This window comes from Elephantulus edwardii, unplaced genomic scaffold (genome assembly GCF_000299155.1).
Source record: "Elephantulus edwardii isolate Elephantulus edwardi_28Jun2011 unplaced genomic scaffold, EleEdw1.0 scaffold00017, whole genome shotgun sequence".
NCBI lineage: Eukaryota > Metazoa > Chordata > Mammalia > Macroscelidea > Macroscelididae > Elephantulus > Elephantulus edwardii.
Genome location: NW_006399767.1, coordinates 18,951,932 through 18,970,072, shown reverse-complemented (window position 1 = coordinate 18,970,072; position 18,141 = coordinate 18,951,932). Strand labels below are relative to the sequence as shown.

At 43.7% G+C, this 18,141-nt stretch overlaps 1 protein-coding gene across 2 annotated transcripts in view; it reads left to right on the top strand.

Moving 5' to 3' along the window:
• Positions 1-18,141, top strand: part of DAAM2 (dishevelled associated activator of morphogenesis 2) — a 65,483-nt gene that overhangs the window by 13,635 nt on the left and 33,707 nt on the right. For both annotated transcript variants that reach the window (XM_006882016.1, XM_006882017.1), the window contains exons 3-10: positions 1,120-1,194; positions 1,688-1,782; positions 5,027-5,360; positions 7,306-7,416; positions 9,261-9,364; positions 10,985-11,051; positions 12,179-12,296; positions 14,297-14,435. In XM_006882016.1, coding sequence (XP_006882078.1) covers positions 1,120-1,194; positions 1,688-1,782; positions 5,027-5,360; positions 7,306-7,416; positions 9,261-9,364; positions 10,985-11,051; positions 12,179-12,296; positions 14,297-14,435 — 1,043 coding nt within the window. The remainder of the gene's footprint in view (positions 1-1,119; positions 1,195-1,687; positions 1,783-5,026; positions 5,361-7,305; positions 7,417-9,260; positions 9,365-10,984; positions 11,052-12,178; positions 12,297-14,296; positions 14,436-18,141) is intronic.

The window sequence follows — 18,141 nt, the reverse complement described above, 5'->3', positions numbered from 1 at the left end:
TAGGCTCTGAATTTTTTTGAGATTTTAGTGAAAGTTTATAAAGAAGTTGGGTTTCCATTCATTCATAGTTGCACATTTTCCTCTCTGTGCCCCACCCCTATACAGTTCTCCACCCCCCACCTCACTCCGCCTCAGGCTCTGCATTTTTTATTTTATGTGTGGTTACCATCAAATCAGATCTGACAGGTACAGGAGGAGGTTACCCCTCCTTCTCCAGCAGAGCATCTGGTGGATTTGAACCATGCACTTCTGGGATTGCAGTGTAGCTTCTTGCATCTAGGCCGCCGGAGCTCCCTAGGCTCTGCATTTTTATGAAATCAGACTGCTATATCTTTCTCTAGCACAGCAGCTTATGGGTCCAAACTAATGAATTTTTGGTTATTAGCTGAGTGCTTCAACCACTATGCCACCAGGATTGACGTTGTATGTCAGACATTCCACTTTATATCAATGCTTCTCAAACTATTTGAGAGACTTAAGTTTCAAATTTCCAAACTGTCACAGATCAGTACTTATGTAAAATATAATAAGAATGATATTGCCAGAAAAGAAGCCGGCAAGAAAAAAAGAAAATTGAAGTATAAAATTTAAGCACACAGTTTTACGAGATTCAACAGACATAAAATTATATTTCAATAAGTATAATCAGAACAAATCTACACTAGAGAAAAAAATGTTAAAAAAATTAGATTGGATACATTTTTCACGGAAATGATGTCTATCTGCATAGTTTTTGCCCATGCTATTATTACCTGCTTGTGATTAAACATCCATTATCCCAGGAAGGAGAAATAGGGATCTTGTGATTTTTCTGAAAGTCACTCTTTCTGGGCTAGACTGGGAAATGAATCCCTCTGCTAACATCAGTGAGCTCTAGAGGATAGAGAGTTGCACTGCCAACTCAAAAGTGGGAGGTTCCAATCCACTAGCAGTTCTACAGGGGGGAAAAGAACAATCTCCTCTGATACAGTTTCCAGACTGTGAAAATGTGCGGAGGGTCAGCTGTGAGTCAGAAAGCAAGGAATGAGTGAGTGAGAGCTGACAGCAAATGAAGCTAAAGACCTCAGACCCCAGGTCTCTTCTGCATGTTGGTTCATGCCATCTGTCTTCTTGTTCCAGGAGCAGGAAGACCCCAACAAGCTGGCAACAAGCTGGCCAGACTATTACATTGACCGGATCAACTCCATGGCTGCGGTGAGCAGTTCTTTCCCTGCTTGGCTACCCTCTCCCAACCGAACGGTCAAAGCAGAGAGATATGTGTCTCCTGGCTTTCTCTAGACCTCATACCCCATTTAGCAGGGCTTAGCAGCCTTCTGACCATACCCAAGATCTCAACCATCATCCTTCCCATCTCTGTGTGAGTTCACAGCTCAACCATCTACACTTCTATAGACCCACTTAGCAATTAGATGAGATCTGAAAGTTCCAGGTGATGTGGCTGTAGACCACTTATCACTCCAATGCCACCCATTCTTAACCCCATAATTCTCCCCATTTTAAAGATAAGATCCCAAACTTGGGTCTTCTCAGGGTTTCTTCTCACTAGACAACTTTGTTGTAGTAAATTATTCCCTGACATATCACCCTTTCTAAAGCAATGGTGGTCCCTGGATTATGCCCGGGCTAGTAAGACAGAGTGTGGGAAACCTGGAATGACCTTTTGCCTTTCTGCCTGCTGATCCCACAGATGCAGAGTCTATATGCATTTGATGAGGAAGAGACAGAGATGAGGAACCAAGTTGTGGAAGACCTGAAGACAGCTCTCCGGACGCAGCCCATGAGGTGTTGCTTTGATTCACCTTCACCTTCTTTTATTTCTGAATTTCATTCTACATCTCTTCATCCTGTTGGTTCCTATTTGATTTCCTGTGGCTTCTCACACACCATCCTGGTCTATCTTCACTCTCTAGCCTTCTCTAGTCACTTCACACCACTTCACTTTTCAGCTCCCATCATCCTGTCTGGGATGCTGAGAGGCTACTGGGCTGGGGTATATTGAAGAAAGGGGGAGATTTACATGGGAAAATTGAATGAACTTGAAATCCAAAGAGTTATCAAAGGATAAATTGAGGATAAGTGCTTGTTTTTCTTCAGAGGCTAGAATAGGAGAGTGGCCAAATGGAGAAGGCATAAGAGAAGGAGCTACTTGAGTCTGAGAGTGCCAAAAGTAGGTGTGAGTTGAGCAGTGCTACAACCACTAGGGGGAGATGATGTCTATGGATGTACTTTCTTCTTGTGGACTGGGAGAATGAGTCTCACCTGAGGTAAGAAAAAAAAGAATAGGTATCTGAAGTACCATAAAAGAACTCCAGGACCTCTCCCTTTCCCAAACCAAACAGTGCAGGAGACCAAAGAGGGGCCAAGAAAAACAAATGTTCTTGGCTTGAGTCTGCCAATGATGAACTACAGTTGGCTCCTACCAGCTTTCAAGAACGAAGTTATTTTTCTAAAGAGTTTTATAAGCTAACTGTTAAACATAGTTATGACCAGAATAAACTTACACAAATGAAACGAGTACATCAAAAACAAAGGTAATGGATACTCAAGCCTTATCATGGTAATTATTGTATTGCATTTTGCCACAATCTACGTGCTCTTGCGTTTATTTACGTCCATTGACCTGCATGGTGGGAATTTTATATAATATGACACGCTCTTCTGCATCCCTTCTGAGCTGCATGATTAGAGATGTCACACTGGTAACTTGAATTTGTCCTGCATGGAAAATGCATAGCATGAAGTGCTGCAATTGTCTCCCCCCTCCCTTTTCTCTCAGACAGAAAGTAATATAGTATTTAAACTGCCATGTGCATAATCGTGTGTGTGTGTGTGTGTGTGTGAAAGAGAGAGAGGGAGAGAGAGAGAGAGAGAGAGAGAGAGAGAGAAGGAAAGAAAGAGAGAGAAGAAAGGAGAAAAACAGAGAGCCTTCTGCCCTAGCTAGGAACTGGGAAACAGACCCTCAAGAAGAATGGGGACATCCTATGCTCTCTTTTCTCCTCTAATAGAAGTACAGTTCTGATAAGTGAAAAGGATGCAGAAAAGTGAGGAGGACAGAAAACTAAAAGATTGAGCACTGATGTCACAACTTCTAACTTCCTAATTCCCCCAAGCCCTTGATGTGCATAGGGTGGACAAGTCATAGCATTAACACGTTTGAATGTACCAGTCACTCTGTGGGAGAAAGATGGGCAGTCTCCTACTATGAAATTTACAGTCTCTGAAAAATCCACTGGATGATCTGCTATGAATCAGTTCTGACTTGATGGCAGTAAGTTTTGTGATGTGATGGCAGTAAAGCTTTTTGTTTTTTCATTTTTGCCTGACTAGAGCCTTTTTCTCTGCATGAATGCACACACACACACACACACACACACACACACACACACACACATTCTCACTCTGAAAGTTGCTAAGTTCATCTTACAACTCTATTTTTCTTTCCCTTAATAAAACTGTGATTACCAATTTTGCACACAGTTGTGGTGAAAATTTTATGGCATACAGAAAAGCATGTAGAGAAGAAAGTAAAATATAAACACTTATTTTAACAACTATTGGAGCATTTATCCTTCAATTTTTCTAGGTATATTTGTAAATATAGAAATATATTCAAATAGACTTGGAATATTTTTATACATAATGGTTTCCTTAGCTTCATTTACAATAATTTCTTTGGGTCATTTATAATTCTACTGTATCAAGGACTCTAAATGTGTGTGTGTGTGTGTGTGTGTGTGTGTGTGTGTGTGTGTGTGTGTGTAACGGACATCTTCTGTACCTGTGTGAAAACTGTGGAACACTTATCAGAACACGGTTTTTAAATAATAAAATAGATAAGATTTTAAAATAGATGCCCTAAAATGGTTTAAAATATTACTTATTTGTGAGATAGGAATAAATGTGCTTCTTTCTCCTTAAATAGCAAGAGCTAACAGCAGATCTGATAACCACCATAATTTTGAAATGCTGATGAGTATAAATGATATTTTGAGATGGTTGTAACAGCCATAATTTCATATGAAAGTAGCTGTGATTTCTTTGAATGATAGCAAGCCAGGTTCTACTAATACCACTGTCGTTTATTGCCGGCGTTAATCATTTAAGGAAGTGCTAAGTTTCAGTTTAGCAAAAATAAAAATAATGTTTCCTTTTCCTATCCACCAAGTACATGTAACCCTGAATTCTGTCCCTCTAGGGGGACAGAGACTCCAGGTTTAGAACCCATAGACTAAGTGGGTTTTAGTATTATCTGCTCACATTCAAGATAACTTTCTGCTGTTACCTTAATGATCCCTTGAAAAGCAGCTTCCGAGCCTGGGGCCCTTAACTCAATCACTCCAGTAGACCCTCTGTCTGGAAGTCCTTCTTGTTATCTAATTGCAATTCTCTTAACAGTCATAATAATTACTTTGAGCATCATCTTCACATGCATGCCACCATAACTGCAAATCTAAGGCATCTAAAATAGAAATGAGATGCTCTTCTCTTCTGAGGGTGATAGGCCGGGTTTCAATGCTTTAGATAAACTTTGCAGATGAATTTAGAGGCTGCTATAATGGGTAGGTGGGTTAATGAGAAGGACTTGCACTGCCCACCCAGAGATACACAAGGTGGGCTCTCTCTTCTCCCGCTCTTTACTGCCTCTGAAAACGCGCTGGCAATGCAGCTGTGAATCCGTTCCTACTCCACTGTATATAACATAGATAGGACAGAATGCTTGGCGGTACCCAGGCAGTGGGGGTAACAACAACAACAACAAAACAAAAAAAATAAGAAGAAGAAGAGGAGCCCCAGTGGTGCACTGGGTAAGGCATTTGGTTGCTAACCAAAAGATACGTAACATTGTGGGAATAAGATTAGGTAGTTTGCTTCCTTAAAGCCTTGAAAATACTGCAGGTAGTTCTACACTGTCCTACAAGGTCACTATGGGTAGGAATCGATGACAGTGAGTTTGCTTGCAAAATGTACACAGCATGAAATACAAATGCAAGGTATCTTGTTTTGCTCCCGGCTGTTGCTGAGGTAGGTTTGTGACCCGCTTCATCGAGCTGGATGGCCTGACCTGTCTGCTGAATTTTCTGCGAAGCATGGACCACGCCACCTGCGAGAGTCGCATCCACACGTCCCTCATCGGCTGTATCAAGGCGCTGATGAACAACTCCCAGGGCCGGGCGCATGTGCTGGCACAGCCGGAGGCCATCAGCACCATCGCGCAGAGCCTGCGCACTGAGAACAGCAAGACCAAGGTGGCGGTCCTGGAGATCCTGGGTGCCGTGTGCCTGGTGCCCGGCGGTCACAAGAAGGTGCTGCAGGCCATGCTCCACTACCAGGTGTATGCGGCTGAGAGGACGCGCTTCCAGGTGAGGGCCAGGCGGAGGGCATGGGTGCCAGCTGGATGCCACAGCCTGAGTTGAGGATTATTTGTGACAGAGACATAGAGGGTAAGGGAGGTGCTGAGGAGGGTACAGGGGCTCTTGGCACAAGGTAACAGGCAGGGTACTAAAACTCAGAAGGTTTACATAAAGAGGCAATGACTGTCCTTAAGAGGGACTGTCTTTTCAACGTCTGGACTGGGAAAATAGACTTCTTCACAGTAGGTCATGAGCCTTCCCATGAGACTGTAATAGTGATCTACTTTTATCTTGTGGAGGGAGAGCTGGTGGGAGTTACTACTGCCTAAGGGGAAACTACCAACCCAAAGGCACACGGTTCGAATCCACCAGCTGCTGTTCAGGACAAAGATGGACAATTTCATCCCGTACATTTACAGTCTCTGAAAATCCACCAAAGGGTCAGCTACCAGTCGGTTCCAATTCAAGGACAATGAATTTGAGTTTTTCCATTTTCAAAAACTTCATGGTTTCTCTAGCTTTGAGCTCAATTGTTGTTGTTGTTAAGTGCCATCGAGTTGCAGGCGACTCATAGCGACCCTATGAAGGAGAGTCCTCGATGCTTGGGTGCCTTTCATCCTCTCTCCAGGTTCATAGGGTTTCCAGAGGCAAGCTATTATGGAAGTGGATGCCACTCCTCCTTCCAAGCTTGTTTTAATCGGGGAACTCCACTCCACTCTCTGTCCGCATTGGGTAGCCAACCATTAATGCATTTGACACATCAGTGTCACAGTGTTCAGCCTCACAGCAACCACAAATGACTGCGGGATGGCAACTTGTACACCAGGGCTATACGACCCAGAGGAATGTCTGAACAAAAACAATGCAAGACAGGCCCGAGGGCCGCAGATTAAAAGTAACCCACCTTTGGCTTGGTAGCATCTCTTTCTGTCCACTGGGCCAGCTGATCTCTCTCTCTCTCTCTCTCTCTGTTGATGTTATTGTTGTTAAGTGCCCTCAAGTCGCAGGCGACTCATAACGACCCCATGAAGGAGAGTCCTCGACGCTTTGAGCTCAATTCCTGGCTCCTTATAGGACCTCAGTGAAGAATTGTTGAATAGAATGTGATTGTTGGGGTCAAGATGAGACCCAATGCCTTAACCAGTGCTCGGAGTAGGCATATTGGGACCTGTCCTTGGAGCAAAGGCCTTGTGGCCATGTTTTATCTTTTTTTGTCCTTGACCTACTCTAGAAGAGTACTAATAAGTCAGGGGGAAAAAAATCTTTGTTATATATATTTAGATATAATTTTAATGATATATAAATATATATGTATATCTATGTACAATTTTGTTATATATAAAATTGTTATATATCTCTATCTGTATCTATCTATCTATCTATCTATCTATCTATCATCTATCTATCTATCTGTCTGTCTTAGCACTACCTGGCACTCAGCAAGTGCTCAGTTGATGTGAAGTTCCATTACAGATGCCATCATTTGTCCTCTATCCTGGGCTACTTGTTCATTTTGGCATCAAACATTTTCAGTACTTGCTCTATCAGAAAGTGGTCCCTGTCCCTTTGCAGAAGATGCAAAAGGAATAAAAAGGCAGTATCAGTGCTATCAAGGGGGAGATGTGGAATACATAAGAGCTTTAAACAGCTGGAGCAGACCTATAAAGCAGTTCTACAGTACTCTCCAGAAATACAGAGCAAGCCCTCAGGGTTGAGTAGAGGGGAGGTAAGTCAGTTCAGAGGCAGAAGTGTGAAGAGTCGCAAACTCTTCTTGGCAAAGGTAAGTTTTAAGGGTTTGTTGGAGAGAAGCTGGATAGGTATTACAGTAGCAGGAATAGGGAAGAGTGAATGAATGGGGTGTCTAGGTAGTTGGAATAGTGGGAACAAACACCAGAGGCTGGACTTGCATTATTCTGAGCTGACTTCTCTTTATCTGGCCTGTATTTTCCTCCAGACACTGCTGAATGAGCTAGACCGAAGCTTGGGCCGCTACCGTGATGAAGTGAACCTGAAAACAGCCATCATGTCCTTTATCAATGCTGTCCTCAATGCTGGAGCTGGAGAGGTGAGGCTCCTCCTGACTTTGTGAGTCTGATATAGGTGGGATATGTGAACGCTTCCTGGAAAAGGTGATAGCAGAAGGGACCAAGGTATCTTGTTTGGTTTTTAAAAAATTTTATTTCTTACTGATATTTTAACAAAAGTTTACAGAAAACGTGGATTTCAACCACCACCATCATCTTCAGAGTACCTTGATAACCTCAGGCCCCCTTCACTTGGAACCAAGAAAAAACATTTTTTTTTTCATGAACCTTGCTGTCACAGAGGGCAAAACAGTAACATCTAGACCTAAACCTCATATATCCCATAGCCCACTTGATCAGTAGCTCTTGAAAGTTGTAGCAAAAACTAATTCTGACTTTGCTTCCACATAGAATTCTTGTTTTCTTTTTTAATCTAAACACTCTTATGGAGTTTCCTACATAGGTAATACCATGAATCGTATGTGTCATAGAAAAGAATGTAGACAACCACTGAACTGGGTGGCTGCTGGTGGCTCAAGGGATGGGAATAATTTATGGGGGCAAGGCAAGTGTTGACCCTTTCTTCTAGTGCTCATTGACCTGCTTCTGGACTGTCTTCTCGCCCCCTATTTAGTGCAGATGTAGCTTTTGGGTTTCCTTCTTTTAGGGTCTAAATGTAGTCCTCAGACCATAGAAATAGTTGCATTTAAAGAACTTGAAGGTCAGGAGAATCCTCCAAATTCCAAGTCAGTCATACTCTCCAGTTAGGGTCAACCATTGGACAAAAGGAACAATGTAAGCATCCCTACATTTTCCTCTTTCCGGTCAGTGTTATGTTTTCATCTAGTTCTGATGGACTGGGTTTAGGGAAATGGGCTGGAAGAATAATCTGTCTTTAGGATGTTAACGTTGCCTTCATTAGTTCCCAGCTATTTATGGCTGGTGTCTAGTCTGATTGATTAAGAACTACAGCTTACTAGAGAGTTTTTATAAATATCATCTCTGGAGGTACATTGTATTCTCATTTTATAGATGAAGTCCCCAAATCACAACGCTATTTAGGGATTTGAACCAAGATCTGTCTAATTCCAAAGCTTGTACTTGTCACTATACATCACTGTTCTTTATCTGTGAAGATGAATACTGATGAGGAACTTTAAGGAAATTGTTGTTGTTGTTGTTACGTGCCGTCGAGTCGCCTGCGACTCATAGTGACCCTATGTACAACAGCCCTAAACTCCACTCTGTCCTGTGCCAATCGCACTGTCTCTGACACTCCCAACCCAATTATCCCAGTCACTGAATCAATCCACCTCATAGAGGGCCTTCCTCTCCTACGCTGTCCCTCCACCCTCCCAAGCATGATGTCCCTCTCCAAGGACCGGTCTCTCCTCACAACATGTCCAAAGTATGTTAGATGGAGCCTCAGAATCCTTGCCTCCAAGGAACCACCCGGTTTAACCCTTTCCAGGGCAAATCTGTTTGTTTTCCTAGCAGTCCATGGTATTCTCAATACTCTTCTCCAGCACCACAGCTCAAAGGCATCAATTCTCCTTCTATCCTCCTTGGTCATTGTCCAACTCTCTGATGCATAACAGGTGATTGCAAAGACCATGGCCTGTATCAGACGCACCTTAATCTCCAAAGAGATAGCATTGCTCTTCAGCACTTTGGAGAGGGAAATTAAAGAAGTTAGGCACGGGGTCTACGTTGAAGAAATAACAAAGTCCAAAGTTGTCTCCTCCTGCCATTTCTTGATGCTCTGGGACTTGAAGCAGCATGTTTGCTACAAGAGATATGGCAGCACAATGGGTGGGGTGGGATGCTTGAGAATTGGGGCCTCTGAGCCAGTGAGTGAGTCTGGCCTTCCCTCGGTGTTCCCCAGGATAATTTGGAGTTCCGACTACATCTGCGGTATGAATTCCTGATGCTGGGGATACAGCCTGTGATTGATAAACTCCGGCAGCATGAGAATGCCATTCTGGACAAGTAAGGCTCAAGCTATCCATTCCCATTGCGACCTTTGGGCAGTGCCTCAGTTTGGGATGGTCATGTGTTTTGTAAAGGCTACTCCTCCTGCCACCCATCATAACTATGCTCCAAAATCCATTACAGATTCAAAATCATCTTTGGGGAGTGGGTGGGGCTGTGGACAGTCCTTCATGCCTCTTACCTATACCCCAAACTGTTCTCTTTGCTGACTTGCTTATCTTACCTCTGACCTACAGTGAACCCAGTAATAGCAATTTGAAAATGTATACTGTTCTTTGGTTTTGAAAATTCCTGGTGTGGGACATTACTCGTGCTGTTGTTATATGCTGTTGAGTCAACTAAAATTCATAGCGACCCTATGAACAATAGCTCTGAACCCTGCCCTATCTTGTGCCAATATCACTGTCTCTGACAGGCCTACTCCCATTGCCACAGTCAAGAGTCAATCCATCTCATCCAGAGTGTTCCTCCCCTGTTCTGACTCTCTACCCTTCCCAAAATGATGCCCTTCTCTAAGGACTGGTCCCTCCTGGAAACATTCCTTGAAGTATGTGAGATGGAGTTTCACAATCCTTGCCTCCAAGGAGCAGTCTGGTTTCACCCTCTCTAGGACAGACCCACTGCTACTGACTCCTAGCAACTCTTCATTGGGTTTCTGAGACTGAAGCTTTTTTGGGGGGAGAAGACACTTTTCTGAGGACCAGCCAGTAGAGCCAAACCACTGAACTTTTAGTTAGCAGCACTGAACTCCTGGTTACCACTCCTTGGTATTTGCCATTAGGTGTCAGGGATTCTCATCCCTCAGTGTAAGCTATAAAAGTTCTTGTTGATTAAAGGACACAATTAAAATCCTGTGTGCTACAGAACCTCTGGTCCTGTCTTACTCTGGGCTTCAGGGACAGAGGATAGATCCTTTTAAGACTGAACTGGTAGGGAAAAGAGGTTAGAAAATGAGAGTGAAAACAGCTTCGTGGGCTGGCCTGGGTATAGTGTAAGGATACGGATGAAAATAGTGCGGATTAAGGGTTCTTGACTAGAGCTAATTTTAAGCCTTGGAAGCATTTGACTGAAGTTGGGTTTTTTTAACTGTCATAGCTAGAGATGCTAATAAACATCCTATAATAAACAGAACAGCACCCCATCTCCCACCCTCAATCCCAATTTACTACAGTGCCACTATTGAGAAACTCGGTTCTAGGGAGTAGTGACTCTGTGTTGGTCTATCTGATGTGGAAGCATGGAGTTTTTTAAAAGAAGAGAATGTTGGTCTGCAGGCAGGTGGTTTTTTTTTCCTGCCATGCTTGACAGGGACATGGTAGAGGAAATGCCGTGTGCAACTGTCAAAGCCCCTTTTGACTTTTCTACTTCTCTGGTCCTTAACCCTTTTCCCACCCATTTCCCTGGTCATTGCTCTTCTCCAAGAATCAGTCAATGTTCATCTTTAAGTCCACTTCCAGCCTCTGTGGCATGCCCTCCTGGGAAAAATCACCTCCAATAAGACAGAATCCCTTCACCTGGGTATTTTCAGAAATTGTCAGTAGGAGGTGGGCTCAAAGGCCCACCCAAGGTGTCCTGATTGTAATGCCAACTCTTTATCTTCCCCTCACCTTTATCTAGGCATTTAGACTTCTTTGAGATGGTCCGGAATGAGGACGACCTGGAGCTGGCCAAGAGGTTTGACCTGGTAAGGAGCCTGGAGCATAAAAAGGGTAGGGCAATCCCTGGTGAGTCTATAGTCACATCTCCAGAACGCAGCTGGGTCCAGTGTTGGTGGGTTCCTCTACATGCAGGTCCTGCGTCTGGAGCCCCGATGGTGTACTGGCTCAGGTGGGTCCCATCTGATCTGGGAGCCGTACCTGGGGAACTCACCTGGTACCCTCACATCATCTGCCTCCAAGGAAAGGAGGCTACAACCCCAAAGAGAGACAGGGAGTCTGAGCTTGGACATGATTAATCCCAAATGCATCTCCCAGGCTGACTTTCCTTCTGCTCTCGGTAATTTACCGAGTCATCTCTCTCTTATTAACCAGATCATGCTTAGCAAACCAAACCACATTTTCATTCTAGCCGTAAAAACCATGGGGGAAAAAAACCTCCCAACAACAAATAGTCCTGTTGCCTAAAAATTGTATCCTAAAATCCCTATCCAAATAAAACCTGCCTTTTGACGAGTGCTTCATAGTCACCAGGGACCACCCATTACGTCATCACATAAGTCTTAGATTTATAGATGGAAAAACTGGCATCAGTGGGGCCCAATAGCTTGCCTGTTGTCACATAAGCCGAGAATAAAACATCTGGGCTGTGAACCCGTATTTCTGGACTTCAAATGAAGTGCCTTTTCCTCCTGGGCCATTTGCTACTTTGAATTCTCTCTACTTCCTGCTTCCTTCCTTTTAGCTTAAATCCTTAGTTTTCAATCAAAGGCTACTCTCCTCTTTCTCAGCCTGCTCCCACCCCATGGACATTTCTCAGTGTCTGAGCTTTTTTGGTACTCACAGCCTGGGAAGAGGGTCCTCTCAGTATCTAGAATACAGAGGCCAGCATAGGTGCTGTTAAACATTCTACCATGCCCAGGATGGCACCACAGCAAAGACTCAAAGCTGTTGTGAATGCCAAAATATTGCCATTAAAGAGCCCTGGTTTATGTAATTAACTCATTTTCCTCTTTTTCTCACTCTTTGTCCTTTTAGGCCTGAGACAGAGGCAGGGCTTTGGGGAGAAAAGCTTTCCTGGGAAGTGGGGCTCAGCCTCCTTCTGCCCTGTCCCCTTCCCTGCTTCCTGTTCATTGCTTCCTCTGTGCTTCCCCAGGTCCACATTGACACCAAGAGCGCATCCCAGATGTTCGAGCTGATCCACAAGAAACTCAAGTACACCGAGGCCTATCCCTGCCTGCTCTCCGTCCTGCACCACTGCCTGCAAATGCCCTGTGAGTCTCCTGCAGTTGGTTGCTGATCCCTAGCTGGGCCCTGAGGCCTGGGTCTCCAGTTAAGTGTAGACTGCAGGGTTACAGGATGCACCGAGTGGGAGCCCGCACTTGTCCCCTCTGCATGCTCCACAGCAGAGCAGGCCACAGGACTCACAGGAAGCCCCGGTGTTCCCCTCACTTCTTGAGATCAGCAAACTAGAATTGTTTCCACTGTGACCCAGGAGTGCAGAGGGACACTTGGCCCTGCAAACCTCCAGCTTCCTGGGCCAAGAAGCAGTAGCTTGATCTTTGCATTTTCTGAATCTAATAGCTCCAGCTGTTAGCTTGTCACAGGAAACCAATCAGTCCTCTTGGGAATTTCTAAAATAAAGTTTGGCTTGGGGGAGTAGTGCAGATGTGGAATGAGCATGCCTTTTAAAGTGTTTTATCCACTCCTCCATCTAGTCCTTGCTGACTTCCCCACCCTATTCCTATTCCCATCATCTCTGCCTCTCTCTACAAATACCAAATGTTGGTGACTGCAGGATCAGAAGGCTAAGTTCTTAAGACCGAAGTAGACAGAGTGATTAGATAAACGGCATATAACAGATAATAGCCACTCCAACATGTAATTTGAAATGAGCTTTAACTACAACATTTGGTATTTAAGCTGTTGAGAAAATATATTTTGAAAATTAATATGGTCCATTACAACAGTAACCCTAGAGACTCTTTAGTGATGATGGTGGTAGTGGAGGTAACTAGAGCTATGAAGACTACAATCACAACTTATTGAGTGCCTCCTTTGGGTCAGGCATGATGCAAGGTCCTTTACCATAGCATCTCCAAACCTCAAAGTGTGTCTTCTTATTTCCATTTTATGATGAGTGAACTTTATATATGAAGGAAGGATTTCCTTTCTTTGCAGCAGTCAGGGTTTGAGATTGAACATCTATCTCTGATAACCAGTGACCTGCCTTTGTCCAGTTTTTCTGAGTCAGCGGCAAATGGAAAAGTATGTCACTTTGCAATGTCCCTGTTGAGTGGAGTAGTAGAAAGGAAGCTGGCACTGTGACGTGGACGAGTTCCCCCAAGCTCAGCCCAGAAGGTCTTCATGGAAGACATGAGACGCCTCTAGGAAACATGGATTGTGTTCCTGGGGGTTCCTGTGCCAATGTGAAGTGATCCCTCTATTCTACACCCAAATGGGACCCAAAAAAGTCCACGAAGGGGCCATTATGGTTTGACCGTGATGCAAAACTCGCTCTGGCTGATTTCTCTTGCTGATTAATAAACATAAAGCTATTGGGGTACAGAACCAGAACAAGACACTTCTGCCTTTGCTGTGAAAGGAAAATCCACCTCCATCAAACAATGATTAGATGAGGATGGACTAGGGCCCTGCGGGGGACAGGCCCATCACGTGAGGTCTTTGCTTTCATGATCGAGGTCACCACCACCAAGAACTCATCCTAAAAGCTGTGAATCACTTCTCTAGCCCCTTCTGACTCTCTCTCAGTGGACACTTGCAATTATTTTTCATTCATCTTTCTCTTTAGAGCAATAGCATAGATAATCCTAACTTTGTTTTATAAAAACATTTCCCTACAGACTTCATTATTCAGCATATACTGTTGTTGTTGTTTTAAGTAAATGCATTTCTCTAATGATGCTTTTTCCTCCTCTTTTTTTGAGATAATGGAAAAGGCAATTTGTATTCCTAGAATATAGGATGCCCAGAGTACAAACAGGAAGGAAAGGCAGCTAGGAATCCTTTTTGGGAGTAGGGGAATGTGCTGGGAGGGCTGACACTTGCATAGAAGATCAGTTGCAGATAAGGGAGAGATGATGGCATTTGGGAATCTTCTTCAGCCCGAATATTACTCTCTCTGCCATTAGAGTGGGAAATGGTTACGAGTGGGGAAGAGCACACCTCACCATTCTGGGCTTAGCGAGGGATTCTGGGAAAGGCTTCCAGGAGGGCTCTGGCTCAGTAAAGAAATGATGCCTGTCCCCCTCAGACAAGCGGAACGGTGGCTACTTCCAGCAGTGGCAGCTCCTGGACCGCATCCTCCAACAGATTGTCCTCCAGGACGAGAGGGGCATGGACCCTGACCTGGCTCCACTGGAGAACTTCAACGTTAAGAACATCGTCAACATGTGAGCAGTGGCCAGCCTTCACCCTGCCTGCCTCTTCCTTCCCCGACTCTCTCCCACACTGCCTTTCACCAGGGAAACCTTGGCTGTCTCAGTTAGACCAGTGGTCACAGAGTGGCTTTGACTCAGGGTCGAGCTGTCCCCTGGGTTTTCAGAGAGCTATTACCAGACCTTTCTTCCAAGATGCCTCTGTTGTTCCTACTGTGTGTTATAGTCAGAACCCCTGTGATTTACTGCCTCTGAAACCCCGGTGGAGGGTCAGCTATGGATCAGTCTTACTTTGAGGTATCTCTAACTGGACTCAAACTTCCAATCTTTCACTTCAGCAGCTGAGTACACTAACTGTTCTAACTTGGCACTCCTCTCTTAAACATAAATGGACTTTGATCAGTGCTGCTCAACAGAACTCTTTTGAGATAATTTAAACCAGGTGAGCCCCACTCCTCATCTGTGCCGTCCATGTATTTATGTGATAATTGACATGTGATAAATTTGACTGAGGGACTGACTTTGTCACAGGGACAGAACATTTCATTTAAATAAATTTAAAGTTCATTTTAAGAAATTTACATTTAAATAACCACATGGCTGGTGGCTTACGAATCCTATAGTAGACAGCACAGATTCATAGGATGTATACCTAACCCACAATAATCCATACAAGGATTGGATATGGGGGAGGGAGATTGATTAACTTTAAGATTTAACTTTTTAAAGTTGTGATTCCGTGATGGTTTACAGAGAAAATTGATTCATACGCATTTTGCTTTGTGATATTGATTATAGTCCCTTTAATGTAAGAGCACTTTTCCCACCCCTTCCCTGTGTTTACCATTTCCATTAGTCCTTCTTTTCTATCCTTTCCTGCCTTCTGAGTTTTATCCTGTGTCAAATTCTGTTCTTCAGTCTCATGTGGTTGGTTATTCCATGGAGCGTGTATTTCTCTGGTGTTATTATTATTCATCTTATATTCTTACCTATGGCTGAACATTGGAGTCATAATAATGGCCTAAAAGATGACTAAGGGCCACAGTCCTAGGAATTCCATTAGTCTGTATCAGGCCAACACGCTTGGTCTGCCTTTTGTTATTTGGGTTTTGGATACAGGGGGAATTTAAATGCGTTAACAGAAAGCCGGGGTTAGCACACTATGGCCAGTGGGCTAAATCTGAACCTCCAGCTGGTTTTTGTATGGCCTGTGAGCTAAGAATAGTTTTCACATTCTTAAAGCATTGTTAAGAACAAATGGACAAACAAGAAAATGCCCCAGGGACTGTACGGGGTGTGCAAAACCTAACATATTTACTCTGTTTTTATAGAGACAGTTTGCCAACCGCTGACCGTGAGGCTGTTGGATAAGGCATGTCAGGGCCAAGGGCTTCTGGCCTATCATCCTTTCTCACACGGGCTTTAGAGAAACGTCGAGACACATAAAAGCACATCAATTAATAACAAGGCTGTACATTAACATACTGATTTTTAATTTTAAGCCTTCACTGAACTTTCAGTATGAATCTGAGCCAGCTGCTCGTGCAGAGGCAAATTGGCTTTAAATGATTCATTATTTTGCATTCCAATGCCAAGTACAAAGCTGTTTCTGAACTCATCATGCTACCATTTGCACCAGCACAAATAAATGAGTGTTGATCAAGTTAAAATCCTAACTGGTATGTTGAACAAGTGCAACCAGTAAAGTCATAAAAATGGGGCTTTATTTTTGTTTCCTGTCATTCCATACACTGTTTGGTGGAAAAAATTTCCCTTTGCCAGAAGATGAAAACTCCTCAGGCCCAATGTTGTTTTGGGTCTTTTTTGGGTAATAGAAGTCTTACGGTCACTTTGAGCTGTCAGCACAGTCTCAAATTTGAGAAGGACTAATCCCAGATGTGAATCAACTTTCCAGACTTGTTCCAGCCTTAAATCACTCTTCTGTCTGGGTTGGGAGTGGGAAACTGCAGTGAGAAGTTTCTCCCTCTGTGTGTGTGTGTGTGTGTAATGATTAGCTTCTTTGCTCTGCTCTCAGTTTCTCTCCTAATCCTCCCCTACTTGCTAACTGCTTCTCCAAGAGGCAAGAAGGACAAAGGGGAAAAGCCTTACTTAATCACATGACTTAGGAAGCCAACTTCACATTTTTTTTAATATGGTGCTTTTATTCCTGGAATCTTCAAAGCTTGCTTTCTGGTTGTAGCTCTCTAGGAAAGCCATATCCCTGACCGTGCAAACTGGTTTACACACACTCTCTCTGTCTCTGTCTCTGTCTCTCTCTCTCTCTAAGCTTGGATAGAAGCATAACAGAGTAAAATATTTTTCTCTTCAATAATTTAGACCCATTTTGTTTCATGATATTGGCTGCAATTCCCTCAACTAACAACACTCATCCGCCTTCCTTCCTGTGTTCACCATGTCCATTCATCCCTATTTCCTGCCCTGTCCCACTTTCTAAGATTTATCCCTGGGCAAATGCTACTCTTTTAGTTTCCTGAGGTTGGTTGTTTTGAGAAGCATATTCCTCGTGGTGGTATTATTCACATTAAAACCTACCTATTATTTGAAAGCTCACCTTCAGGGGGTAGGTTTGGGTCAATCTAAAGGATATCTAAGAGACCAGAGTTTTAGGGATTACACCATATCTATCAAACTAGTAAGTCTGCTATTTCATGTCATTTCAAATTTTGTTCTACCTTTTCTTTCCTTCCTCACCATCCAAGACCTTCTGCTGTGAGCCTGATTGGTCAGTGGTATTGGCCAGGTCCCATCCTTCTGGTTTCAGGAGAGTGCAGACTATGTTTTGCATCATCCATCCATAAGTCCTTTGAGCTAATTGTTTCCTTGAGTCTTTGATTTTCTTAATTTTTTTCCCCCTCTCTGGATGAGAAGAACACAGTAGATGCATCTTAGGTGATCAATCACAAGGTTTTAAGACCTCAGTCACTACTCACCAGTGTAGGGTGGAGAGCATTGTCTCGTGGACTGTGTAATGCCAGGGTGAGCCTGTGACCTCAAACCCAATGACTCATTCCCTCAAGGTGTTCAGTTTTGACTAAGAAGTTTTCAGGCCATTTCCTTCTATATGCCCTACATTATCTTTAGATATATCCTTGCAGTGCAAACAAAGATATATGCCTGCTGCTGAGCTATTTTTATTTTATTCTATTTTCTTTTTTATCCCAACTGCCTAACTGGCTGTTTCCATTCCTTCTACCAGGCCTTGGCTCACTGATGATCCAATGCACCCAGATTTATAGTGCGGATGGTCTCAGCTTTCTTCTACCTCTTGGTGGACCTCTTGGGAAGGATTTATAAGAGCCTTAGCCCAGTTCCTCCGCAAGGGGAGCCTGTGGGGAGCTTTCATGGGATCTCTTGTTCTAATAATTTCTAGGAGTTCCAGCAGATCCCAACAAACAGTGTTCTCTCAATCAGTTCTTCTTCACCTCCTGGATTTCCTTAGCCCCACATTAGACCTCAGTCCACCGTACCCTGCTCCCAATGTTGGGGCATTTGGGTCAAAACCCCTAGGGTTTGTCCAAAGGAGCCCCCTCACTAGGACTGTGAGCAAGTAGTTCACCCCACCAGTGGCACTCTCCAGAGAATTCTCTTCACCATTTTGCCCCCTTTCCATGTGTCCTCTCTTTTGGCCCTTGATCAGGTTGAGATAACAAGAGTTAGAGATCCAACTCTTCATACTTGAAATTTACATTGGAAATTACCA